Genomic DNA, 25,518 nt, shown 5'->3' on the forward strand with positions numbered 1-25,518 from the left:
AAACCCCTGGAAGAACACCAAGCACCATACACACAACTCTGCCAACGTGAATGTGATTTATTTGCACGACCCAACAGGCAGTTCCACCTCTAAGAAACTACGCCGCTGAGGAGGCCCCTTTTGACCGGAAAAAACAACCCAAAGAGAACCACAACGAAGCGGGTGAGGGCGGTATTTCTCTCACCTGTTTTCTACTCATCCTCCCCTTTGGGGTTCTAGGTCACGGAATGAAAGAAGGGGTTCTAGGCAGTTTTCCTTTGGTTGGGCAACTTCCCTACGTGGCCAAACAGGCAAGCAAAGGAGCTTAAATGACCTGCAACTCAAAACCACCCTTCTCAAAGGCGACTCGTACCAAGTGGGAAAACCAGGGAAGCCGGGGTGGGGGGTGGGGGGAGTCAGCAGCCAGGGTCTCCCCAAGCCATGGTTCCCCTCCAAGGGGGCCACAGCCTCATCATGCCCTGTCACCAGCTTGATGAAGTCCTGGGGAGAAAACGCCCGTTCCCCTTGCTGAACCTCCACTCCCCCCTTTGCACTGCAGCCCCACCCCCGGAAGCCGCCTCCCCACGGGGTCCACGAGGGGAGGGGCGCTTCTACTGGGGGGCAGGCCTGGCCGCCCCCCTCCAGGAGCGGAGCAGGGCCACCGCCTCACAGAGGTCCTCGTAGTCCAGGCTGGCCAGGAAGCCCCTCTTCAAGCGGGACTCCACCCTTCGGGTGCCGCCCAGCCGGTCGGTCATTAAAGCCGCGGCCGACTCTTGAAGCAGCCAGGGCAGCAGCTGCGGGAGAGGGAGGCCACCCGCCTGGCCGAGAGCCGCCTCACCCCAGAGGCTCAGGTGGAGGACGTTGGCTGCCACTCGGGCCGGGGGCCTCTGGAAAGGAAGCAGCGGCGGAGAGGTCAGCCCCGGGACCAGCCGAGTCTCTGGGGCCAGCTGAGCTGCCCCCTCCCCAGGCCCTCAGAAACCCCCCTGGGGAACTCCCCCCATGACCCTCAGGGACCCAAGAGCCCCGCCACATGCCCCTGGCCCTTCTCACCTTGGCTGGGCTCCGCTGCAGGAGCCTGGCCACCAGCTCCTTCACTTCCGGGGCTGCCGGGGTGGGCAAGGGGGGCAGCTCTTCCTCCTGGTAGGTGCGGCTGTCCAGGGCGGGGCCCCCTTGGCCGTAGAAGGGGTTCCCGGGCCCCAGAATCTCATAGGCCAGGGCGCCCACGGCCCAGACGTCCGCCTTGCTGTAATCGATCACCACGCCTGGGCCTGGCATGGCCGTGGCCACCTGGGGAACGGGGGGGCTGTTATAAGGGTCCTGGGGGGGAAGTGGAGCATGGGATCCGCTTGCCGTTCTCTTTGGGCAGGGGGTGAGCAGCCCTGCAGACCCAGGTTCAGATTTAGGGGGAGGACAGGACGTTTCAGGCGGAGACCCCGGAGGCCCTCCCTCCCTGGGCCGGACTCAGGCTGCCCTATAGGGCAGAGCCTTCCAGGGGAGGCCCCTGGGTCAGCGTCCCCTTTGTGGCCTGTGGCTGTGTGTGAGAGGCGCGCTGCAGGGTTGCCATTTCCTGGCCAGAAGCCCCCCTGATGCGGGAGGCAGCAGATCTGGGAGGAGAGCCGAGAGGGGGCCAGCGTCCTCTCCCTTCCCCTAAGGCCATGAGTTGAAGTCCGCCAGTCTTAAAGTCGCCAAGGGATCGGAGACCCCCTGGTCTCAAGGACGGGCAGCCGCCTCCCTCTGCCTTTGCTTTGGGGGGCCGTGGGTGGAGTGGGAAGCCCCTAAGCGAGAGGGACCAGAGGCAGAGGCCCCACCACAACCTCCGGGGCTCTCAGAGAATCAAACCAGGAACTGCAGGACCGAACCTTCGTTTTGGATACAGATCCCTACCGAATTTTCCAATGAAGGACTGTTTCTTTTAGCAGCCTGTTGAGCTTTTTACCTCCGTCTGCACACAATGCGTCTCGGGGTAGGAATATATAATACAAAGCTTTCACATTCCTAGACTTTGAATTAAAATGGCTTCTGCACGTTTGTTTATAAACACATCCATCTTGGTTGGGCTTTGTCTCCCTTTTCATTCCTTAAAGCGACTGTTTTCTCTGCCGTCTTCCCTATTTTTATAGCCCCTTGACTTAGAAGGAAGAAAGGGGGGAAAGGGTAGCCAGAGGGTCTCTCTCTCCCCCCAGTTACCTCAGGCGCCATCAGGCAGGTGTTGCCCCGCGATCCACATACCAGCTGGGGAAGGGCAGCTTCAGGCCCAGCGTTTCGTCGGCCAAACAGCACCCGAAGTCGGTGATGACTAGCCCCGGGCACCCTGCTGCAAGGGCAAAAGAGGGGCCCACGGCTGAGTAAATACCCACAGCTGCCTTTCCACTCCCCGAAAAGGGGCCCCGCAGCAGGCACAGCTTTAACGCCCTTGGGCGTTAAGCAGGAGCCAAAGCCTCCCATGTCCATCAATCAAAGAGCGCAACGCACCCGAGTCCAAGTCCACCAGGATGTTGTCTGACTTCAGGTCTCGGTGGGCGACTCCCTGTCGGACGAGGTGATCCACCCCTTCCAGCAACTGCAGGATCATCACGGCCCCCACACGGGGCTCCAGGCGCCCCTCGGCAAGGAGGAACTGCCGCAGCGTGCATGGGTAGCTGAGCAGAGCAAGGGGGAAGCAGCCTCAGCTGGACAGGCTGAGAAAGCAGCGCCAAACGCTGGGCCAATCCCGCTCCCGACCCCCAGGGAGGCATTTCGGCATTACAAGGCTGGGAGACCCGTGGCCCCCGATTCCGACCTCCCGCTCCTGACTTCTCCAGGAGGCCAAACCCTCCAGAGGGACTCGGCTCAGGGACTCCGAGGGGGAGGGGGGTTAAGCCCCACCCCGCCCAAATATCAGCTCCCTGCAGGTCTCTGGCTGGCCCCGTCTGTGGGGCCCCTTCGGAAAGCGGGCAACTGGGGCCTCTTTTCATGACCATGGGAGCCCATGTCAACCCATCAAATAGTTCTCTGGCCTTTTTAGAGTTGCCAACAGAAAAGGAAGCGGGGAGCAGTGCGGCAGCTTGCAAACCGAAAGTGCATTCCATAAATGTTTTCAAAGATAATAATTAGGTGACTGAAGTTTCTGCCACACAAAATTCTAACTGGAGAGCATGATTGATGACTCCGGGCTACGGACGTGTCCCATTGGAGAATATGACTTATGATACACCCAGGGGGTGGGGTGCGGAACCAGAGTGAAGGGTGACAAGGGATGCCAGACAGTTTAACTCCCAATAAATCCTTTTTAAGTTTTGGAAGTTTGGCTCGAGTCTCATGTTTTAAATGGGGGGAACTGCCAGAATCCTGACAGCCATTTCCAGGGCGCTGAACTTCATGCTGGTGACATCTTGAACCTTTGTAGCCTCTTCCCCCCCCCTGCCCCCAAAAAAAGCTGTGGAGCTGATCCTTGAGGACAAACTCCTCATTTGCCTACTGTAAATGTATTATTCTTCCTTTGTCTTCCTGCTTTTCTACCCGGAGGGCTCCCAAGGCAAGCACTAGCAAAGCCCCCATGTGCCAGATCCACCCAAACTCCCACCGATTGTCCCACCGCTGCCTTTCCGAGGCCCCCTGCCCTCATTGGCCCCCTGGACCTCCATGTCTGCAGGGAGACTCTCTATCCCCATTCCCACCTGCCAGCACCTTTTCCTGCAAAGGCCCCCTTAAAGGGAAGGCGCCCATTTTGTGGTATCCGTCTGCTTACTTCTTCATCACCAGGAAGAGGGTGCGGCTGTGCCCAAGGCCGGAGGGGTTCAGGGTGGAAGGCAGGACGTCCGGATAGTCCACCGTGGCGCCCGGCAGCAGCGGGACCTGAGAGGTGAAAGCCCGGATCACCTGGATGATGTTGGGGTGAGGCTTCAGCCACTTCTTCCCAAAGAGGCACTTCCTGCCCAGAGACGACAGTCACAGCACAGCCAAGGTGAGAGGCGGCTCTTTTTCTCTGGCCGGCTTGCAAAACTATCAAGTCTTCTCCTTCCCTTGTAAACTCTCCTCCACCTGGTTCAGCCCTACCTGGGTCTGGCAACTGCTCCAAATTCTCCAGAAAGAGCCCGTCTGCTGGCTGGGACCAGTTCTTGAGACATGGTGGCCAGGATGCCTTCACTCGAAGAACCAGCCTGGAAAAGCCAGAAGCAAATAAAGACACTGACTAGAGATTTTTACGTATGTATATCCCTTTATTCTCCCACAACAGCCCTGCGAGGTGGGCTGGCTGAGAGACAGGCAGTGGCCCAAAGTCACCCAGCTGCCTTTCAGAGCTACGGCCGGACTAGAACTCCCCGTATCCTGGTTTCCAGCCTGATGCCATTACACCAAATTGTTTCTCTAAGGGCAGGTGTTTACTTTCAAGGCAGGAAAGGCACCAAAGCCGGTTCCTTACCGAAATATTCCACATCATTTTGATAGCCAGTGGGAACTCTTCCTTCCAGCCCTCGGCCTCGACCACACCCTGGGTGTCCGAAGCACCCCCACCACCACCCGTCCGTTCGGGCACCGGATCTCTGTCCCCGGTGGGGGTGGCAGGAGCGGCCGCTTCATACACAGCCCCGCTGCAGCCTTTGCCGATCGACTGGCCGATGAAATACTCCTCCAGTCTGAAGCCTCGCTGGGCTACTAATCCCAGGGTCTCCTTTGGGGGCTTGTTCCTCGGGAGGAAGATTGTCTGGAAAGAAGAGCAACCATGGCAGGAGTGCTAAATGGGACGCTGGGCTCCATGGCTTCTGGCCAGAGGGGGGGGGAAGCAGGGATTCCTTGGTGGATCCACTCCCCAGAGATCAGTTGGCCGTGGCTTCCTCCTCCCTCTGATGCCATGGAGGCCTAGAGTGGAGACACACACGCACCCCTGCCCCACCTTTAGCTACCTCTGTCTAAGGAGGGGAGGGGGGGGCTCCTGGGCGCTCTCTGAGCTTGGTGGTTTCCTTGCAGACATTTCATGACCCAACTAGGGAACATCATCAGGGCTACTAAGGAATAATGGGGTTTGCTGTCAGAGATCTATAAACCATATACAACCCCCCTTTTTTCAACCCTGGATCTATTTGGGGGTTCAACAGGTGAAAGCAGGCTTTGATTCTACACAAACAGGTGGAAAAATATTATTAAAATCAACAGCCTATTCCGTAGAAGGAGAAAAAAATGCAGTTTTTTTCCCCTCTCCAACAGAGGCCGGCCATGGATTTTACAGAGGCACCAGGTGGAGAGGAGGCCTCGGATTCGACACAACCCCAAAATGAGGTGTTTTTTTTCCAGGTGGAAACAAGGGAGTCTCTGTGGGGAGAAGCGGGGGAGGGGAGGGGGCTTTGGGGGGGCTCCCCTCTTGTGCGCCAAACTGAGGGGAGGCTGGACCCCCTTCTCCCCCCCCACATGGCGCAGGGGTGGCCCCGCCCCTTCAGGTGCAAGGCTGGCCCCACCCACTTCCTTCAGGTGCGAAGCTGGCCCGTTGCCCCGGCAACCCCGTCGCCCAGCAACGCGACCCGCACCTGGATGTCCCTGCAGGCCGCGGCGGCGCGCCTCTCCTCCTCGGCCGCCGCGAGCTCCAGCAGCGCCAGCCCCAGCCCCAGCCCCAGCCCCAGCCGCCGCGGGGCCGGCGGGAGGCGCCGGAGAGGGACGCTGCGGAGGCCCAGCCGGGCCGCGGCCAGGCGCAGGAGGAGCAGCCCCGGGGGCCGCGCGGACGGGGCGGCGGAAAAGCAGGAGGCGGGCGGGGACGCGGCGGTGTGGTGGGGAGGCCCCGCGAGCCATCCCCGCAGGAGGACCCGGCCTAGCCGAGCCCCGAGGCCCAGCGCCCGTCTCAGCCCCATCGCCGTCACTAGGCCGCACGCACGCAGGTGGCGGAGCCAAGCGGACTTCACCGGCCAGCGTTCCACACGCAGCGCGCATGCGTGGCCCCAGAGGGATGCTGGGAGTTGGAGTCCTCATGTGCTTGAAAGCCTGTCCAGTGATTTGCTCTTTGGGGAAAGAGAGCCGTTGTTATTTGGGGGGCGATAAAACTCGGAGCCTGCTTTCTCCAGGGGGCGGATTTGGTTCTGGGAAGACGGCGGGAATCGGTGTTTCTCAGCCTCGGTGAGGTTAGGAAAGGTGGACCTCAACTCCCAGAATTCCCCAGCCAGCTGATAAAACTTCGATGTGAACTCTTAAAACGGGGGTCTCCAAACTCGGGCACTTTACGGCTGGCTGGGGAATTCTGGGAGTTGAGGTCCTTGCGTCTTAAATGGCCGAGTTTGGAAAGCCCCGTTTTAAAACCTCCCTCTCTCTTTGAGACACCTGACACCCAGAATGGCACGGCAACTAATAAGTATTTTAATAACTGAAAAAAAATCTGGAGCCTCCCATTCCTTTCAATCACTGGGAAAGAACCCCTGGGACTGGAAAAGTGTGGCTCCTGGGGAAAATCAGACACACACACACACACACACACCATTCCATGTTACTGAGTGCAGGACCCACTTCATTTGGTGTGTGGTGAAAGGTGTGCATGCGCGCGCACACACACACGCACATTGGGGTGCCAACACAACTGGCACTTTAGTGCGACGTGGCAATTAACTGGAGAACAAGTTCCTTACCAAGGACCAGCCAGAAGTTCTCTTGGATTGCTGGAGAGAGCCCCCAGTTGTTGAAAGAACCACCAACTGTTCCTCTTATATAAAATGTCCTGAGTTCTGATCCTGCCTTGCACACAAAGCCAGCCAGAGGTCTTGGAGGCAATCCCACACTATCAGCCTGAGTTTGAAAGAGATTCAGGCAGACCTTTCTGAAGAAACTTCCTGCAAAACCTCAGGGACTTTCAGAGTTGGAAGGGACCTTGGAGGTCTTCTAGTCCTACCCCCAGCCCAAGAAGGGGACCGGCATATATCATTCCAGACAAGTGGCTGTCCAGCCTCTTCTTGAAGGCCTCCAGTGTCGGAGCACCCACAACCCCTGGAGGGAAGCCCTTCCACTGACCGGTTGTTCTCGCTTTGGTCCTAGCAATGGGCCAAGACTCCTTCAAACGCACCTCCTGAATAAACCTACGTATCAGGATTGGGTGGGGGGCTTTCCTCAGAGGGAGGGGCCGAGGGTACCCTCTGGAGACGATGAGTGCAAAGAATACGGAGCCGATGGACTCAAAAGGCAGCTCTTTATCTTGGGTAATGTGGGGGCTTCACCCTCTGAGGCAGCTGGGCAGGACACGGTCAAAAGTTCTGGAGACCCTTGAACTGATGCCAACGATCCCGATGACGCAGCCCCCGCCGGGAATGCCGATATCCGAATGTTGTCATCGCCTCCCCTTTGACATCCATGGACTCAACAGGTTGGAAGGCCAAGGCTGCCAAGACGTTCCTGAACTCCGGAGGCCGCGGGAGGCCTGGGGAAGGAGGGAAGCCGCCCTGAAGTGCCCCCCTTCCCCTCTAGCGCTTCAGGTGTTCCGGGCCAAAGGACAAAGGCAGGAGGTCCTCCAGGGTCTTCCGGATGTACGTTCCGTCCATCCTGGTCAAATAGATCTCCCACTCTTGACCAAACTAGGGGAGGGGGGGAGGAAAATCCACAAATCTTAGATGGTCCTCGACTTACAACCACGATTGAGCCTAAAATTCCCATTGCTAAGTCTTTGCCCCCATTTATGCCCTTCCTTGCCACAGTCGTTGAGCGAATCACTGCAGTTAAGTTAGTAACACGGTTGTTGAGTGAGGCTGGCTTCCCCTCTGGCATCAAGGCGTTCGCAAAAAGGGTGATCTCAGGACCTCAGGATGCTGCGACCGCCGTAAATACGGACCAGCTGCCAAGCGCCCAAATTTGGGTCAAATGACCACGGGGATGCCACAGCGGTCGCTAAGTGTGAAAGGCTCGCTTTTTTCAGTGCTGCTGCAACCCCAAATGGCCACTGTAACCTGAGGTCTCCCTGTGGTTTGTGCCCAAATTCCAGAGGCCCAGCAGTGAAAGAGCGGCTCAGGCCAAACAGCCAGCCTCCCCGCCTCCCCCATTCTCAACGCCAGCTGCTCTGCCACAACCACAACCGCACTCGGGAGCAGGAAATATCCAGAACGGTGTTACACCCGGGCGAAATGAGGACAGACGGCTGTGCTCAGGAGGAGGGAAGCGGATTCCCCACCTCTGGACGCCTCCTGGCTGCAGGCCTGCCTCAAAAACGAACCACCGGTTGCGCAAGAGGAAAGGGTGGAAGATGCCTGTTTTGGGGAATAGAAACCCCGGTCCTTGGTCAGCCACTAAGCCTTCCGGCCACAGTTTGAAAGCGGTGAGTCTTTCTCTCTCTTTGCAAAAGTCCTTCCCCTTTTTTTCAAGCAAGGATCCGCGTTTTTTCACGGATGTCTGTGGAAAGCACACAGGCCGTCATAAAAGTTTTATCACTCCAAGACAGGGACACGCAGGCAGGGAGAAGCACCCAGCCTTTTTAGGCAAGGTCTAATTTTTTTGGGGGGGAATGTGTTCAGTGCGGTCGTAAATCTGAACGGTCACTAAAGAATTGGCTGCAATGGAGTTGCCAAATGGGACGGACAGAATACAACGGAGAAAACTTCACAGGCATCTATAAACGCTTGCGTGTCTGGATGAAAGAAACACGGGTCAAAAAGCAATTTGTTTTTTTTTTTTTCTTTTTTAGGAGGAAGGCAGGCAAAGCGTTTTACCTCTCGGAGGACTTGTCTGCACCCTCCACAGGGAATGGCGTAAGACTCTTGGCTGTTGCTGTTAAAGAAAAAAGGGGGAAACATAAAATTATCTCGCTGAATTTTGGAAGGTAAGACATCCAAACCTACGTGAGATTAGGCTTGCGTTGGCACATTTACCCTCTTTGCTGAACTAATCCGGTTTTTGCTTGGAAAATGCGCCAAATCTGCAGCAAACCAAATGACCGGAGTTTGCAGGACCCTCTGAGCCCCCACTGCCCCCCCCCCCAAGAGATGCCCTGAGCCGTCCAGGGACTCAGCCCTGCTCAGCCCATGAAGAAGGCCTTCCGCTCCAATTGCTTCCAAAAAGAAGTGGACATTATTAGTGTGGCTTTTAAATCTACGCCGCGCCAAGATGGGGGTCATTTTTGCTCTGTGTATTGCCAAGAATGGATGCAATTTATGGCGCCCACAGAGAGGCCTTGCTTCTGTGTGATTTCACAGCTTGTTAGGTTTACCGCTTTCAAACTGTGATATAAAAAAAAGGCTTAGCAGCTGACAAATGCCTGGGGTGACTAATGGGTGCCTTTTATTTCAAAAATCAGAACTTTTTGACCTTTTCCTCTTGAGCAACAGATGATTCACAGCCTTTTTTTCCTTCCTGAAAGGCAGGTCTAGCCCTACCTATCCACAATCTCCAGCCTTTCCCATCTGGATATTCAGTTTCAGCCTAGCTGAAAACATCTCCTGCTTCTATGCCCAACGAAATCTTTCCTGGGGGGCGAGGGGGGAAGAGAAGGCCGAGTCCCACCTACCAACTGATGGCCATGGCTCGAAATTTTGTGTGACCTTCGGACACGGCCTTCTGGATGGCCGTTCGCTCGGCACAGATGCCCAGCGGATAACAGGCATTTTCAACATTGCAACCTGGAAGAGGCAAGAAGCATGATCAAGGGTGCTTGAAGCCGGGTCCTGGGTTCAGGCGGCAGCTCTGCTGGCTGGGGACTCCTGGGAGTCGAAGTCCACCCACCTGCAAGCTGCTCAGGGTGAGAAACCCCCCTTGACCTGCAGCCTTCCAGGCATAGCTAAGCCACCTCTCCCAGCATCCCTTGCCAGCCAGGGGGTCTTCCCTGATGCCACCCTGGGTCCCCCAGGCACCTTGGGCATAAAGAGAGGAGCCAGCCTCTGCCGTTGGGGCAAATGATGGGGAACCCAGAGGTTTTTTTTGGGGGGGGTCAGCTTGACTGCCACCACCCTGCTACTCTGGGCCAGGAGGGGAGGGTCCAGGCAGGCCAGGTGGGCCAAGGGGCTTCCTTACCTGTGAAGATCTTCCCCTCGGAGGTCAGGAGGGCTGCTCCCACTGGGTATTTGCTGTAGGGGCAGTAGGCGAAACTCTTGGCTTTTTGACAGGCGGCCACAAGGCGCTGAACCGTCTCCAGCTCGAGGCCAGCCGCGGGGCTGCCTCGCTGCTCGTGTGCCATGGCCCGGAGCTCTCCCTAACCTTGACTGGCACCAGGGGAAGGAAAGGAGACAAGGGCGGTGAGCAGCATCGGAGAGGGCAGGGATCCTTCCCCTGGAAAGGGCCAACCTTCGCCTGCCAGCAGGGAGCCTCCTCCTCCTCCTCCCTTTGGCCACCCACAAAGTTTCAAGCTTTGAGTGGGAACTCTCTGGAGGGAGGCTGGCTGCTCCCTGCGTGTGTCGTCCCACCCCCGCTGCCTCCTCACCCCCCACCCCCCACCCCGGTCAACCTCCTGGGTCTTCTGAGCCCCCAGCCTCAATTCTGGCTGCTGGAGGAGGATGGAAGCAGGCGGGGGAGGGGGGGGAATTCCTCTCCCTGCCTCAAGTAGCCAGGTGGCTGCTCAGCCGTGGCGAGAGACAAGGCGTCCTTCTCCGGTGGAATGGTTGAGCCGGGAAACCTCCCTAGGGATTCCCCGCAAGGTGAGTCACATGCCCAGCCGGCGGGTGGAGCGTGGAAATCCCAGCACCAGGGAGGTGAGCGGGGAGAAGGCAGCTCCGGCCAGCAGAGTCGGTCAGGGCAACCAGCCGGGAGCACCCAGCTGCCCTGATCTCCCGCACAGCCTGTCTCTCTACCCAGACTACTTCCGGGGAGGCTGGAGAGGAGAAGCGCCAGGCTGGCTCCACATCCTCCTGGCTGGGAAGGGGCCGGCTGGGCAGGAGAAGGCCAGGCCCGGCTCTGCTTGGAAGATTCTGGTGGAAAGCTGGAGGAGCCAGCAGCTCCTCGATTTAGAATATTTCTAGGGCAAATTTGCTGTTCTCTGGGTTAATACATATATAAATAGTTCAGCAATCTAGCAAACAGTGAAGTTGTAATCTGAAATTCCAGGCTTCCCCATTAGCATTTCAGGAAAGGTGATATTAGCCTTTTGGCCTGCTAATAATAATAAAGACGAAGTTCCAGGTCACCATTTCTCTAGCTCCGAGAAGACATTCCTAGCTCACTCTTGGCTGGACCTGGAGGCATCCGACACCCACCCCACAAAGGAGGCCGTGGCCCTCAGTCCCTGCAGGAGGCCGCCTTGCCTTCCGGAAGTTTTTCTGTATCCCTCCGCTGGAAACCCCAAACACCCCCCTCCCTCCCCACACACAGGATTTCTCCTGGATTCGTTCAGGACACGCGTGCTCAACGGTTCTTCGGCTTAAAGGAGCCCAGGGCTGTGGTGGGCACAGTCCCGGTTGGCCTGGCCAAGGGCTACCAGAGGGGCCCCATTCGGCTCCCCTCCCATTTCTCTATGGGCCAAAGGGCGAACCGGCGATCTCCTCCCTAGTTACTGTTCAACAGGTTCCAGAACTGGAACAAGTAACTGTTTAACTGCTCCTGAAAACTCTTCCTGCAAAACTTGGCAGAAAGTGAAAGGGAGGCGGCCGCAGAGATGCTTGTCCAAAAACAAAGGGAAATTTAATTTGGTCAAGCTGACCTCTGCTCCGCTTCTCCGTCTTTGCTTTCCTCCACAGTCTCTGCAGCCTGCTCTATTTCACTTCTCCCAGCCGGGAGAGGCTGATGGCCCGGGCCCAGAACTTACTGAGGACTAGTATGGTGAGATATCCCCAACTGTCAGGCGGAAGGGAAGAGCAATGGAGGGAGTGGCCCTTCAGAAGGACTGGGTTCACCAGCCTAACGTGCCCAGCAGGGCCGGAAATGCCCCCCTTGGAATCCTTGAGGACTGAGCCCAGGCCCCCTTCCTCGGCCCCCTTTCTTCTCTGAAAGCCTCGGGGATGCCTTCCTCCGTCCACATCCACAGCACACACCTGTTTTCCCAGGCTGAGATCCGAGGGGCCCCTCCTCCTCCCTGGGCAGCCTGGGGGTGCACTCCGGGAGCACCGAGGCCGGCCGCAGTCTTGCTTCCCTTCTCAGAAGAGGCTGCCGCTGGCTCCTCGGTCAGCCCTCCGCGGCTGCCTGTCGTCCTTTCTGAGCAAGGAGGCTGGGACTTCCTTCCCCTCCCTGCTTGCCTCACACCAGCAAAAGCCCCGGGCAGCAGGAACCGGGGGAGGCTGCCAACCTTGGAGGGGCTTTGCACGACTCCACGGAACAGTCCCTGCACACCCCCACCCACACACCCCTCCCCCATGGTCCTGTGATGGCCAATTGCAGCGCTTCTGGCTTTGTTTCAAAGGTTGCGGTCCCTAAGCAGGGACTTGGCTTTGAACATCCTCGGAGAGGCACCTGGAACAGGAGCTGTGGGGTGCAGAGGGGCCACGGGAGGGCGTGCTGGGGGGCTCTGAGGCAATGCGTTGCGGGAGGTGGGGGGGGGGGAAACGCTTTTAAGGAGAGCTCTTGGCAAGTGGGATTAGCTGTGACCTGATTGTTGTCCTCTGGAGAGGAGGCGAAGCCACAAAACAGACCCCTCTTTCTTAGACACAAAGGGCCCCTTCCGAGGGCTCTCCTTCCTTCTCTTCCCTCTTTCTTGACCTAAACCGACTGGGTTTGTTTAGCTGAGACCTCTTTTCTGAGCCAGCCATCGCCCAACGCTTTACGCAAGGCTGTGAGCCTTTTTCCAAATGAAGTCAGAACAGGAACCTCGGCTGCCTGGAGGGGCGGTGGTGAGAAAGCCCTGACTGGCTTCCAGGGTACCTTCGGCCTGGCCTCCCTCACAGGGTTCTTCGGGTAGGGAGGAAAAGTAGCCGAGCGAAGGATGTGAACAGGCTGCCTGGAGCTGCCGGTGAAGAGCCCAGCTCGAAGTCTTACCGCAAAACACAAGACCCCCCGTCACCCATTTCAGATGGCAGGCGTCCCGTGAATTATTCGTGCTTGGCTCCCCGACCGCCAGAGAACCGCCTGGGTGGGCATTGCCTGGAAGGGCCTTCAGAGCGACCCAGGAGAGCCCATCGGGAGCGTTTCCTCCCACCTCCTGCTGGGGCAAAGGGGGCCTTTTGGAGGCTTTCTCGTCGGGGCCCATCCCTTCTCAGGCCACTGGGTGCCGTTGGCTCTGCTGCCTGCTCCCTTCTCCGTGCCAAGCAGGGATACTGGGGCCTCCGGGAGGTCATGGAGCCACCAAGCCTGCCGAGAAACCGGAGCCTGGGCCTGAACAGAGGGCCCAGCCCAGGAAGGAAGCTGAGAAGGTCAGAAGGAAGATGCCAGGCAGGTGCTGGTGCCCTGAAGGACCCCGAAGACAGTGGACCATTGACAGTGCTCCTGGGATGGGGGTTGCTATGGCAACGGAAGGAAGAGCCAGGACGGAGAAGAGGAGGACGGTTTGGGGCATCAGATGCTTTCAGAAGGAAAGTGGGATGAGGCCTCGCAGTCCAGGACTTCTGCTTTCCCTCCTGTTCTCCTTGCTGACCGGTGAGTGGTTTGTCCCAGACGGGCTTACAGACGCCTAGGGTCTGATTCTCCCCAGAGGAATTCCGGACCCCTCTGACATTTGGCTAAGTCTGTCTAATTGGGATCCACTCTGATGCAAGATTTGTGCCTCTGGGGGCTGAGCGGGGGGCACATCCTTTTGTTATAGGGTATCCCTCCCTTTAAACCCTGGGGGAGGGGGGGGCAGGGCAGGAATGGGTACAGCACATCACCTGTAGGCCAGAACTTCCTTGTGGACCTGCCCGAATGCCAGTTGCCCCTCTGAAGAAGTCCCTGGGTCTGGGAGGAACCGTTCCCTGTTCCCGAAATCCTTAAGAGGCGGGACGAGAGGAAGACGAAGAGGGCAGCCTCTAGGCCCCCACCCTGACCCTCCTGCCCTGCTCCCCCGTTTCCAGAGCTCTCCACTTCCAACCCTCTTCCAAATGCAGAAATCAAGAGAATCTCTGGAGTTAGCAGCCTTTCTCATTCTGAATTTCCTTTGGGGAACTTCTCACTTCTTCAGAACAGAAGTCGGTGCAGAGAGAGACAGGCGGAGGGCGGAGGGAGCGAGGGACATTGTGGGTTCTGTCCATCTGTATGTAACCCTCTTTAAAAGGCAGGGAAGAGCCAAGGGCTTCAGACGTACCTTTCCTTACAGCAGCTCCATGGTTGGGCTCAGAAACCGGGGCAGCGGAAGAGGATTTGGGGGCAGATGCCCACACAGGACCCCCTTCTGCTGCTGATGGAGGCGGACAGGAATGGCCAGGTATGAATATCCACCGGCATCTTCAGACTTGAGCCAACGGTTGACCGGCCTGAATCATGAATTACAAAAAAAAAAGGGGAGCGTTTCCACATTTTGACCACAAATGTTGCCTACCCACCTCAATTAAGAAAAAGCCCATTTTCCTTCAGTTTTCCTTTGGGTCCCCACCAGATGGGACACCCCACCCTCCCCCAAATGGAATCAATGGGGAAACCCATTTTAGATGTAATGCTGGCTTTCTGCCCTGAGTGGTTTGAAGTTGGGGGTGGGAGAGAAGAAGAAAAAGAAAAATCTACCCATCCTCATTTGCTACCCGAAATCCTTCCATAGACTGCACTCGCTCAGAAGTGTATTTCTAGTTCAATGCTTCATTTTAATAAAAATGGGATAATTAATGACAAACAGGTAAATGATAAATTATTTAATGAAGAATAGCCCTCCAGGGGGCTTTCACTTAATTTCTGAACCTCCCACTCACCCAGGAAAAAGACCAAGAGGGAATCAATAATAAAAGCAACATCGTGGCAGGGAGCGAGATGTAACTGCAGACAATGGCTCCGTTGTTTGTGAGAAGACTGTGATTAAGCCCAGGACGTGCTGGAAGGGAGCTGGTAATTAAAGGGCAAAGTTGTCAAGACAGATAGAAACATTGGGGAAGAACAACTCTCAATGAACAAAGAGACGTGTGTGTGTGTGTGTGTGTGGACCTCCAGGGCAAAGGGTCAGAGAGCAGCAGAAGTGACCAGTGCATTAAAAACGCCCAAAATAAAAGCACATTCCATTTTAACCTGAACAGGCTACGGTAGCATAAATCTCAGCAGGAAGATTTCCACAATAAAATGCCCAGCACATAAAAATGTGTAAATGTTGCCTCTAAAAAAACAGCTGAACTTTCCCTTCAGAGTAGATAGAAAATATTTTTAAATGCATTTCTGTAAATGGAAGATGGTGGAGTGAATTGGTCCACAAGATTCAAATCTGCAGGCCGGAGGCGCCAGAAATGGACTGGATCAAGGGAATAGTCCACATTGCAGGAATGGCATTAATTGGGGAGATGGGCTCGGGGACCAGGGAGGGATTGTGAACTCCTCCAGGGCTGGGAATCATGGGGCCTGCAACATCTGTCCATCGCCTTAGAGACGGACAGTTCTGGACTGTTGACCCTCTCCCTCTCCCTGCAGACCGAGAGACGGACTCCCTCCGCATCATCGGGGGCTACATTACGGCCCCCCACTCCTCCAAGTACTTGGTGTCTCTGAAGAGGAGGAAGAGCGGCTTCCATTTCTGCGGGGGAGCCCTGGTCAGCCGCAGCTGGGTCTTGACCGCTGCCCACTGCAAGGCCAGGTGAGGAGGAGGAGGCATCCCAGACGTTGTACAGATGGTCCTCGACTTATGAACACAATTGAGCCCAACATGTCTGTTGCTCAGTGAGAGTTTCATAAGAGAGTTTGGCCGCCTGGGGAATTCTGGGAATGAAAGTCCAAGACTGAGAAACGCCAGACGAAGAGCAGGTTAATTCACAAAGCCACAGAGTTCACTCTCCAACATTTTAAAAGCTTCTTGCTGGTCTGGCTGCCTCCCCTCCCCCTGGCCCCTGCCCTCCTCTGGCCCCACACCCCAAACCACCTGCCTCTCTTGCAGAATGAACCAGGTGCTCATCGTGGCCGGAGAACATTCACTCTCCACTTTTGAGGGTACCGAGCAGATCTTCCGGCCGGCCCGCATGGTGGTCCATCCGGACTACAGCGCCTCTTCGAAAAACGCAGACATCATGCTGATTAAGGTGACCCCAACCTCTCGGGATGGGGGCCTGGTTCTCGGGCGGGGGGGGGGGAGGGCAGAGAGGGAGCCGGTGCTTCAGTGGGGAATTCTGGGAAGGAGGAGGTGGGCCTGCATTTTCTCAGCCTGGCGTTTTCTTACCCCTGCCGTGCCCCCAAAGCCAGAGGGCCCCTTGGGGAAAGAAATGGGGGCATTTCCTTGCACCTCAACCCCCCCCGCGTCCCTCGGGGGCTTTCTGCTCTTGCCCGCCAGCTGAGCCGGCCGGTGGCCTACAGCCCCTTCGTCTCCATCGTGCCAGTTCCTCGCCAAGGGGCGAAGGTTCGGGCCGGCCGCTTCTGCCAGGTCTCCGGCTGGGGCTACACCACGCCCGTCAGGGGCAGGACTTCGGACACCCTGCACAGCGTCCACCTGCCCCTCGTCCCGCCCTGCAAGTGCAACAGCTCCGCTTCGTACGCCGGTTACATCACCAAGAACATGATCTGTGCCGGATTTGGCCGGGGGGGGAAAGACGCCTGCCAGGTAGAGTAGGTTTGGGGTTGGTGCCTCCCAGCCTGGTTCCAGAAAGTGCCCCCAGCCCCGGTGACCGTTGGGCTTTCTGCAGGGAGGGGAGAAGGGTTCCTTGGGGGGGTTTGTGGGTTGTGGGGAAACTTCCCGACTCCTCTCCCCCCCCCCACCCCCCAGGGTGACTCGGGGGGCCCTCTGGTCTGCGATGGACATGTGTTCGGCATCGTTTCCTGGGGACACAGCTGCGCCAGCCCCGGCTATCCCGGCGTCTACACTGCCGTGGCCAACTTCCAGAAGTGGATCTACAAGACGATTTTCCAGGCCTGAGGGCTGCTTTTGGGGTGGGGGGGGGTGGGGGTAGGCCTCTAAAGCTCCTTCGCGTGGAGTGGAGGGCTGAACGGCCTGCAGGGAGTTCCGGGTTGGCTTTTTCCCTGCGAGGAAGGCCCCAAAGGGCCGTGTTCTCTTCCTTTCTCGAATCTTTCGGAGTTCAGGCCTGTGAATGTCAAGGGGAAACTGGGGAGCCTGTATCACCTTGCCAGAAATTCCTGCCTTTGGCCAAATCATCCAGGCCAGCTGCCAAGAGGGCACCCGCCCCCCTTCTTCCGAAGGAGCCCAGAGAAGACCTTGGCCTGAGCCCCCTCCGGCTTCCCCTCAGTCTGAGTTCTGCAATGATGGGCAACAACTTTAAGAAACCTGCTGTAGGTTGTATGTACAGCACAACTGAATGTTGTACAGTCCCCCAAAATAAATCACGTCTGCAAAAAAGAGAGAAGGGGGATGTGCCGCATGGATAACCATGGCCCAAACTAGAAACTATTCTCTATTTCTACAGCCAGTTCCTGCAGAGAGATGGGTTTTGTGAATCTGGGGCTCTGTGACCACAAGGGAAGGAATGGTGGCCTTCCCTTTCACAGAATCCACATCGCCAGGGGGACGGGATGTGACAGTGAGGCAGTCATTACGAAAACCCCACCATTTATTGCAGCCTGCAGAGCCGGGTTGCTAAGAGACGCAGCCCAGCTCATCTGGGGGCAAGGGAGGCGGATCGCTCGCGAGGCCCAAATCCTCCTGCCATGCAAGGGCTGCCCCCCCCCTCCGGTTTGGATGTGCGCACGTACACAAGTGAGGGCTGATTAAAACGTCACAGTGAGACATCGTTTGTTGAGCAATGGCTTACTAAGTGAACCACAACTGGCCACAATCACACACAGTTCTGGAAGTGAAACGGTCTGGCAGATGCAACCCCAAAGATGGTTAGCCCCACACGTGATACAACTCAAGCAACCGGGGGTGGGGGTGGGGGGGTGGGAGCGGGAAGCACCAGCACCCTGGAGAGCTCCCGTGGGGAGCTGTCCCTTCAGCACCTTCCTGCCACCAGCTGCCCCCTTAAGTAGGCTGGCCAGGCAGGCGACCCCCAGTAGCCCCCACCCCCCTTGCTGAGAACTGAAGGCTTCAATAGCCCCCATTCCTGGAGCCCCTCCATTCCTGGGTGGGTGAAAACCCCAGAAGATCCACCTCTGGATGACAAAGAGTGGACTCCAATTCAAAGGCCCTGGAATGGACCCTGTCATTTTATTTTCCCAGAATTCTTTGAGGGAGCCTTCCTCCAGGTCGCCCTGGGAGATTCAAAGGCTTGGAGGGAGTTGAAGCAGCCCCCTCCCATTTCCTCATGGCTGCCGACTCCCAGGTGACGAGGAGCCCCTTTGCCCTCCTGAGTCTTCCGTCCATTCCTGCATCTCCTCATCCAAACAGCCCACCCCTTCATCAGCCAGAACCTGAGGGGGGGAGAGATGTTCCTTCACTGGGGGGTGTTTGAGAAGACAGAGCCAGCACACAACCCGTCCACGGCAGCTAACTTCAAAAATAGCACAAACCTCTCCCAAGTTTTCTCCCTCTGATCAAGGGCCCTGATCAACTCCTCCTCTTTAGCGGGGGGAATATCCTAGCCCCCACCCCTTAGAAGCAGCCTCTGCTTTATGACTCTACTTTAGGTATACTTTAGGTATACTGCATATTATTTGCATTTATCTCTTTAAATTTGACAATTTTCAAAGGATGGACGATGGCCAGAACGACTCATACTGCAATTTACAAAAAGGGGAAAAAAATATGAATCTGAAATTCGGAAAGATGACGGCCCAATTCAGACGGGAAACATCTCCTCTTGAAGACCCCCCAACTGGAAGGAAAGTCTTCCTTTGGGGCAACCCCCCCCCCCCCATGCTTCTCTGGCCAGCTGCCCCGGTGGGATTTGTTTTGGTTGGGGGGGCAAAGCAGCCTTTCCCGGGTTTCCCATCACAGCCCAGCAGAGGGAGGGCTCGTGTGTGTTCAGACCCTCCATTGATCCCCCCAGGTGACCTGGGAGCAGGTGCGCCCCCCAAGCTCTCCTTTTCAGCTCCCGGGATCCACTGGACTATAAATCCACCTGGAAGAATTAGTTGGGTTTTTTTTTGGGGGATGTTTTGGAACCCACCAAGCCACAACATAAGTCAGAAGGGAGGGTTGGGAGGGGGATTGGGCGGAACCTGATGGAAAACGGGGAGGGAGGTCGCCGTCCATCTTCCCGGCTGCAGATTCCGCCGGGCGATGCGAGACACCCCCCCGCTTCCATTCCGGAGCTGCCCCGCGGATCCTTTGCCCAGGACGCGCAACCGGGGCCTTCCCGGGCAGGGAGGGAGGGAGGGAGGGAGCAGCGGGGGCGCCTTCCCTTCTTCCCTCGTGCGCGCGGACACGGGGCGGGGGGAGCTCTGCCAGGCCGGCGCGCGCCCGGGGGCGGGCAAGGGGGGCGCCGGGCTGGGAGGCGGAGCAGGAGCGGCTTCTTCGTCTTCTTCAGCCGCGGCTGGTGCTTCTCGGGCGACCGCAGCGGCGCCGGGCGAGCCCCGCTCAGCCGGGGCAGGTCGGAGGCGGCGGCCGGGGCTCCCCAGCCGCGTCGGGGCTGCCCATGGCGGCGGCGCTGCTGCCTTGGCGGCGGAGCAAGTGGGTGCTGGTGGCGGGCGAGGAGCGCAAGCGGCCGGGGAAGGGCTGGGCGCCGCGGCTGAGCTGCGCCTCGCTGCTGGCCGACCTGCTGGGCTCCTGCCCGGAGCTGTGGCCCCCGGGGGCGCTGGCCGGGCTCTTCCGCAGCCGGCGCCGGACGGCCCAGCTGAACGCCGAGGAGCCCACCTTCCGCGCCTGCTACCTGGGCAACGCGGCCACCCTGCAGGCCAAGGGCGAGGGCTGCGCCGAGGCGGCGGTGGAGAAGCTCTGGGCGCGCAGCCAGGCAGGCCAGCGCGGCGCCCGCATGCAGCTCACCCTGGGCCCGCAGGGCATCCACCTGCGTCCGGCCGCCGCAGCCGCAGCCGCCGCAGCCAAGGAGAGCCGCCGGGCCGGGCACGCCTACCTGCTGCACCGCATCACCTTCTGCGGGGCGGACCGGCGCCACCCGCGGGTCCTGGCCTGGGTGTACCGGCACCAGGTGAAGAACAAGGCGGTGGCGCTGCGCTGCCACGCGGTGCTGCTCTCCCGGGCCGAGAAGGCGCAGGCGGCCGCCCGGCTCCTCTTCCAGACCTCGGCCGCCGCCTTCAACGAGTTCAAGCGGCTGCAGCGGCGGAGCGACTCGCGGCGGCTCCAGCGGCAGCTGCTGGGGGAGGCCGCGGTCCCGCTGGCGCCCCTGCGCAGGCTGCTCAACGCCAAGTGCCCCTACCGGCCGCCCCCGGAGCGCGGCCGCAACGCCCCCGGCTCAGCTCCATCCAGGAGGAGGAGGAGGAGGAGGAGGAGGAGGAAGAGAAGGGGCAGCAGAGGAAGAAAGAGCGGCCGGTCTCCTGCACGGCCTCCTGCACGCCCACCCGAGCCACCCATGACTGGCTGGCCACCCGCACTGTCCTCTGTGCCGCCATCAGCAGCAGCTTCGGCCCGGCAGGCCCGACCCTCTGGGCTGAGCCCCCGCCCCCGCCCCCCACTTCCCGAGGCCAAGATGGCCAGGGGGGCCTGGCACGGCGGGAGATTCAGACTTTGGTGCGGGAATTCCAGTCCTGCAGCTTGCGGGCTGGGCTGCCCGTGGGGGACACGGCCTCCTGGACACCGAGCCGGGAGCCCCCCTGCCTGTCCCGCTAGGAGAGCCGAAGCCGTCCTTTTTCCAAAAATCCCTGGAGATTTGGGCAGGAGAGACAAGGGGGCCAGGACGCCCCTCCCGTGTGGTTCCCTCTTGGTAACAAGTCCAGAGTTTGACAATCGACACGCAACCGAACCATCGCACAACCCTTGTCAACTGTGTTCCATCGTCCGGTGTCACATCATCATCATCATCATCATCATCATCATCGCTGCCCGTCTTTTCCGGCTTGGGCAGAAACAACCAACGCTTTGCGTCCTTTTCTGTGGATTTTGGCAATTGGCAGGAGGAGGCGCCTGTGAGCTGGTGCTCAGCAGGATGGGACTCTTGGTACATCGTGGGAGGAGGAGGAGGGGGGGACAGTTTTTACATATTTGGTGGCCTTGAGGAGGGAGAGGATGGTGTTTGTACTTGCTGCAAAAATTGGGGGGGAGGGAGAAATGCCTTTAAATAAAATCTCTTTGGGTATCTATAGAGGTTTATTGGTACATAAACCCCATTTTGCATTGGTTTATCTTGGTTCTCACCAGTTTGGAGGTCAAAACTGGACAGGCAGGGAAGAGGATTAGAGAGAGATTGCACAGGGCTTCCTCTCTTGCCCCCAAACCAGGAAAGTTGGTTCTGAATTCAGGAATAGCCCCCCAAAAACCGGCCCACTGATTTCTGCAGGTCAGCAATGGGCATGGCTTGGGCTCAGAGCTATGGGGCAGAGCAGAGGGCAGACTGGAACAGGATGGGGTATTTCCCTGGCGGCTTTTGCTCGCATTGCAAAGTTCTCCAAAACATTTGCTTGGAAGAAAAAAATGGGCAGCCAAGAGGCTCCCCCTCCCCTGTGGAGGAATTCTTCCTGAAAGTCTGGCTGTGCCTGTGCTGCCAACCCCGCTTGGCACGGATCCTTTCCCTGGGGCAGCAAAACCCTTTTCATGGCAGGCACACCCTTGGACGAGGGGGAAGCTGCTCTGAGCCTTGGACAAGGGACTGGGGGTGACTGAAGAGGGGGTTAAGGTTCTGGTCCTCGTGGTTTTAAAGCCACATAGGCTCGGATGAAAATCAGGCCTAAAGAAGGCAAGGGATGAGTCGGTTGGCAGCTGTGGGCCTCTCCTCTAGTCCTGGCACAGAAGCTCTCCTGCCAGCTTCCCCACCCGTCGCCCAGCACGTACAACAGAGTAACAAAATTGGAAGGGACCTTGGGGCTCACGCAGAAATCCCTTTCAGCCAGGCCTCCAGGACACTGGCCAAGGCTCCTTTGCCTCCTTCCTCCTGCCCAAGAAACAGGTCAGGTTGCTGCCTCGCTTGGTAGGGTCTCCCTGGATTTGCTCTTCCCTGGCACGGAGCCCCCCCCCCCGGGTTTTTTGGCATCACCAAGACAGCCTCACCACAGTTGCAGGGCCCAGAGTTGCAGATCCTGGATGGGGAGGCAAGGCAGGACTGGACCCTCACACAACCCAAACCTCCGTTTTATGGAGCACTGAATAGTCCCTTATCCTTTTCTGGGATGAATGACAGGGTGCTGCCATTTGATTGACAGCTGATTATGCAACTGGGCTATTCTTCCCCAAGTCTCTTTAAAACCAGAAAGAAATTCCGACGTTGCCAAAGGCTGCCCTATTTCCCTGCTATGGCGAGAACCTGGAGTTTAGCAGGAATCTTATATACGAACCGCCTCAGTTTTCAGTACCTTTGATCTCTGGCGTTCTCTGGTTCTTTCGGGAGTAAGTGTCAAAAGATGTCCAGATCGTTCCTTCAGAACGCTGCCCTGTTGCACACCCGCTAGCAGGGACAGACAGAATCTTGCTACCTATTTTTAATAGCAACAAAAAAAGAGAAATTAAATACTAAAACCAGATACCCTGAGATGCCACCTGTAATTTTGATGAATTTGGGGAGAATATTGGTACTTATATAGCAGGGGTCTCCAAACTTGGCCACTTGAAAATGTGTGGCCCTCAACTCACAGAATTCCCAGAAGAGACCAGTGTGTGTGTGGGGTGTGTGTGTGTGTGTGCATTTGACAATGAAGGAAGAGAATGACGAAAAAGACCAGGCTAACTAGGGCTCTTAGGAAGGCTCCGTGTTTCGGAAGCATCATATTTGTTGGAGAATCAACACAGGAGTGCCTTTCGCTGCTTTTAGTCCAGGACAGAAATTCGCTTCTGGGTCTCAGAATGGAAGGCTGTCCTTCAAAGAAAGATCAGAGCATCTCAACAATGCTTAAGTCCAGAGTGGCATAGAGTGGCACTGCCAGTCAGCGCCCAGTCACCACCACTCAGCCCTCCTCTTATTGCTTCTTTCCTTAAAGAAATAAGCTACAAAAATTAAATGGGAAGCTGGGATGTTGCAGAAGCCAAGATCCCATTGATTCCCTCAAAGGCCTTGCTGGGCAGCACCAGGGAAGGAAAAGGAGTTTGAGGCTTGGTTTTAGAAGCAGAAAAAGAGTGAAATGTGGGGGGGGCATGTTGTAGGACCCACATTTCAAGGGCTACCACTCTTTGCTTGTGGGATTGCTGGTGGTTGGCACCAAGGAGCCCCTGCTTAAAACGCCACTAGATCTGTCTCTGTGGCTTGCAGAAATGAGAGAGCTGGGCACACCTGGGGTGGGGGCATTTGGGGGTGAAAGTGGAATCTGGGGAGCCATTTCCACTCCCAGGAAGTGGAGCCCTTGGAGGACACAGAGCCAGGACTAGCAACTTGGAAGGACACACTGAATATTTCTATGCAATGAAAACAAATCCTGTCATTTCACACAAACGTCCAACCCCAGCAAGAGGCTGTTTTCCTTGCCTGCCCACAAACCGTCCTTTCATTAATTCTGTTGTTATATAAAATCAGACGTGGAGAGAGAGAGAGAGAGAGAGAGATGCTTTGGTAGATGAAAGGGTGGCATTATTTTTAGATCTTTTCTCCACTACCATGGCAATTCATTTCTAGAAAAATCTTGACAGATGAAGGGGGGGGGGGGGAGAGGGTGGCCATGGCAACCTGATTACTTTGATTTTATTTTTTTAAAAACTCGGGCCAGCTGGTTCATTGGCGCTGCACCATTCCTGCAGCCTTCTGCCAAAGGCAGATTTTGCATCCCTTCCTTTTCATCGTCCTCCGCTGACCCCTGCCCACAAGGATTTTAGGCAAGCTGGCTGCTTCTTCTTTTTTTTTAAGTTGAGCTCTTTGCTTTTCTTCCCAAAACAATATTTTTTTGGGGGAGGGGAGGGGGACAGAAATCTTGCTATCAATGGCTCAAGGGACTCCATTCTTCCCATCCTCTCTTTTGGGTTCAACATCTACACTTTTGCCACTTTAATTATTGTTTCTTTTTCTCTCTCTCTCCCTGTGCTGCCAAATATCTCCTGGCACCCTGACAAAATGTTGACGAAAGAGCCGATCTTGATGCTATTATTGTGCTAAAGTGCTTTCTGGCTAACCCAGCTAGTAAAGCTTCAACTAAAACAAGGCCCTTGTTTACTGGCTGGGGGGGTCACCCCGAACCAGTCTAGGGTGCTGTTGTTTCCAGGTGCCGAGAGGCCAGGACGGCTTGGTGCTCTCTGAGTTTGCTGCTTTCTCTTTGATGTTTTAGTACCCCAAATAGGTGACATCATCAGTGCTAGAAGGGGAGGAGGAGGAGGAGGGGGGGGGGAAAGGACTGTGTGTGTGTGTGTGTGGGGGGGTCCTGGGTGCTCTCTGAGCTTCGTTCTTTTCTTGCAGATGTTTCATTACCCAATTAGAGAACATTGTCAGTGCTAGAAGGGAGGGGGATTTGCTCTAGGTCACCACCTAGTTGGGTCATGAATGTCTGCAAGAAAACCACCAAGCCACCAAGAGGACACCAAAGGTCCCTCATTTCCACCCTGAGCTACAAATACTCTCCTTTACTGGTGTAACTACAGCATGCAAACCTAAAGCCTTTCCTTTCATAGCTTGCCAGTGACCTAATTCTGCAGCTTGGGGATTGCCCCCTTTCCAGAAGGGGCTTTGGTGTGATGCAAACACAGTGTAGAAGCCAGAGCCACCCCTCCACTCCAGCAGCATTGGGTGGAGGGGGCTGGGTTTGGATCCAGGTGCCCCCGGGGGTCAGCCAGGGCCCCCCAACCTGATGGGTCTGGCTCCCCAAGGCCAGGCGAGGGGAGAGGCCAATTCTTCCTTGCTTTGAACCTGAGAGGGACAGGGGGGCTCTTCTCCCCCCCCAAGTCTTTCACCCAAGTCTCTAAGCGAGGTGAGGGTCCTTGTGCACAGCCCCCCTCCCCCCAAAAGAGCTCAGCCCTCCACCTGCTCCACTCCAGGCGGCTAAGGGGGGGGGCAGGGTTACACCTCCCACTATACCTTCCCTGGGTTGTTGTGCTGGAGAAGGAGGAGGAGGAGGGGGGGGTAGAGGATGTTCACCCCCTTCGCTTATTCATCATCATAAAGGTGGGATGGATGGATAGAAAGATTATAGATCTCTCCATCTATCTCTCTATCCAGATGGATGGATGGATGAATGGATGGATGGATGGATGGATGGATGGATAGATAGATAGATAGATAGATAGATAGATAGATAGATAGATAGATAGATAGATAGATAGATAGATAGATAGATAGATAGATAGATAGATAGATAGATAGATAGATAGATAGATAGATAGATAGATAGATAGATAGATACATTAGATATAAATATTAGATATATAGATACACAACCATAGTCAGTTGTATGGTTTTCTTATAAGAGGGCTCATGAAATATCCCCGCTGATCTCTAGCTGAGGCCAATGGGCGCCCCTGGGCGGGAAAGACACCCCCAGCCTGGCCTACCCAGCAGGGCTGTTGGGAAGCGGGGGTGTGTGTGTTTTTTCCACGGGGGGGCTTCCACTCCGACCTCCCCCCTTTTTCCTCATGGACCGACCTCGCCGCCCTTCTTCTTCTCCTCTCTGCCCCCAAGTTCCCTCAGGGCGAAGGCCAGAGCGACACCTACTCGCGCACGCGCGCAGGAACGAAGCCCGGTTGGC

General features: G+C 56.8%; 4 protein-coding genes across 10 annotated transcripts; 2 read left to right on the forward strand and 2 right to left on the reverse strand.

Annotated features, from left to right (window-relative positions):
- Positions 1-37: 37 nt before the first annotated feature.
- On the reverse strand, positions 38-5,876 carry PINK1 (PTEN induced kinase 1). Its single transcript, XM_087944535.1, is given in 9 exon segments — positions 38-866; positions 1,030-1,266; positions 2,167-2,195; positions 2,198-2,293; positions 2,452-2,618; positions 3,707-3,889; positions 4,015-4,118; positions 4,382-4,663; positions 5,481-5,876. Coding segments are annotated over 9 exon segments (1,692 nt in total). The 5' UTR covers positions 5,799-5,876; the 3' UTR covers positions 38-590.
- Positions 5,877-7,098: 1,222 nt separating this feature from the next.
- On the reverse strand, positions 7,099-25,499 carry CDA (cytidine deaminase). 6 transcript variants are annotated; one of them, XM_087944570.1, is made up of 6 exons: positions 25,325-25,499; positions 22,216-22,335; positions 9,922-10,109; positions 9,419-9,530; positions 8,625-8,682; positions 7,099-7,499 (listed from the first exon to the last, which is right to left on the reverse strand). In XM_087944570.1, exons 3-6 carry the CDS (start codon positions 10,082-10,084, stop codon positions 7,389-7,391), a joined length of 444 nt encoding a protein of 147 aa, XP_087800696.1. In that variant the 5' UTR covers positions 10,085-10,109; positions 22,216-22,335; positions 25,325-25,499; the 3' UTR covers positions 7,099-7,388. The 6 variants fall into 6 exon arrangements, with proteins under 6 accessions (XP_087800696.1, XP_087800694.1, XP_087800695.1 ...); XM_087944568.1 differs by lacking the exons at positions 22,216-22,335; positions 25,325-25,499 and adding an exon at positions 14,048-14,185; XM_087944569.1 differs by lacking the exons at positions 22,216-22,335; positions 25,325-25,499 and adding an exon at positions 11,871-12,110.
- LOC113424005 (trypsin-3-like) lies at positions 12,571-17,600 on the forward strand. Of its 2 annotated transcripts, XM_087944557.1 has the most exons (6): positions 12,571-13,404; positions 14,060-14,167; positions 15,349-15,511; positions 15,809-15,950; positions 16,199-16,465; positions 16,628-17,600. In XM_087944557.1, exons 1-6 carry the CDS (start codon positions 13,194-13,196, stop codon positions 16,775-16,777), a joined length of 1,041 nt encoding a protein of 346 aa, XP_087800683.1. In that variant the 5' UTR covers positions 12,571-13,193; the 3' UTR covers positions 16,778-17,600. The 2 variants fall into 2 exon arrangements, with proteins under 2 accessions (XP_087800683.1, XP_087800684.1); XM_087944558.1 differs by lacking the exon at positions 14,060-14,167.
- FAM43B (family with sequence similarity 43 member B) lies at positions 19,209-20,680 on the forward strand. Its single transcript, XM_026685615.2, is given in 2 exon segments — positions 19,209-20,157; positions 20,160-20,680. Coding segments are annotated over 2 exon segments (1,146 nt in total). The 5' UTR covers positions 19,209-19,391; the 3' UTR covers positions 20,540-20,680.
- Positions 25,500-25,518: the final 19 nt, after the last annotated feature.

The sequence above is a fragment of the Notechis scutatus genome, chromosome 16, assembly GCF_049901735.1.
Source record: "Notechis scutatus isolate UNSWTSFEM ecotype Mainland chromosome 16, rNotScu1.2, whole genome shotgun sequence".
NCBI classification, from domain to species: domain Eukaryota; kingdom Metazoa; phylum Chordata; class Lepidosauria; order Squamata; family Elapidae; genus Notechis; species Notechis scutatus.

Coding starts and splice junctions, on each gene's coding strand:
- CDA (XM_087944570.1), bottom strand. CDS start 10,084: ATGGCACACGAGCAGCGAGGCAGCCCCGCGGCTGGCCTCGAGCTGGAG. Junction 8,683..9,418: donor CGAGCCATGGCCATCAGTTG/GTAGGTGGGACT, acceptor TTTCTTTAACAG/CAACAGCCAAGAGTCTTACG. Junction 7,500..8,624: donor GCAGACAAGTCCTCCGAGAG/GTAAAACGCTTT, acceptor CCCCTCCCCTAG/TTTGGTCAAGAGTGGGAGAT.
- LOC113424005 (XM_087944557.1), top strand. CDS start 13,194: ATGCCAGGCAGGTGCTGGTGCCCTGAAGGACCCCGAAGACAGTGGACC. Junction 13,405..14,059: donor CCTGTTCTCCTTGCTGACCG/GTGAGTGGTTTG, acceptor CTTTCCTTACAG/CAGCTCCATGGTTGGGCTCA. Junction 16,466..16,627: donor GGGGGAAAGACGCCTGCCAG/GTAGAGTAGGTT, acceptor CCCACCCCCCAG/GGTGACTCGGGGGGCCCTCT.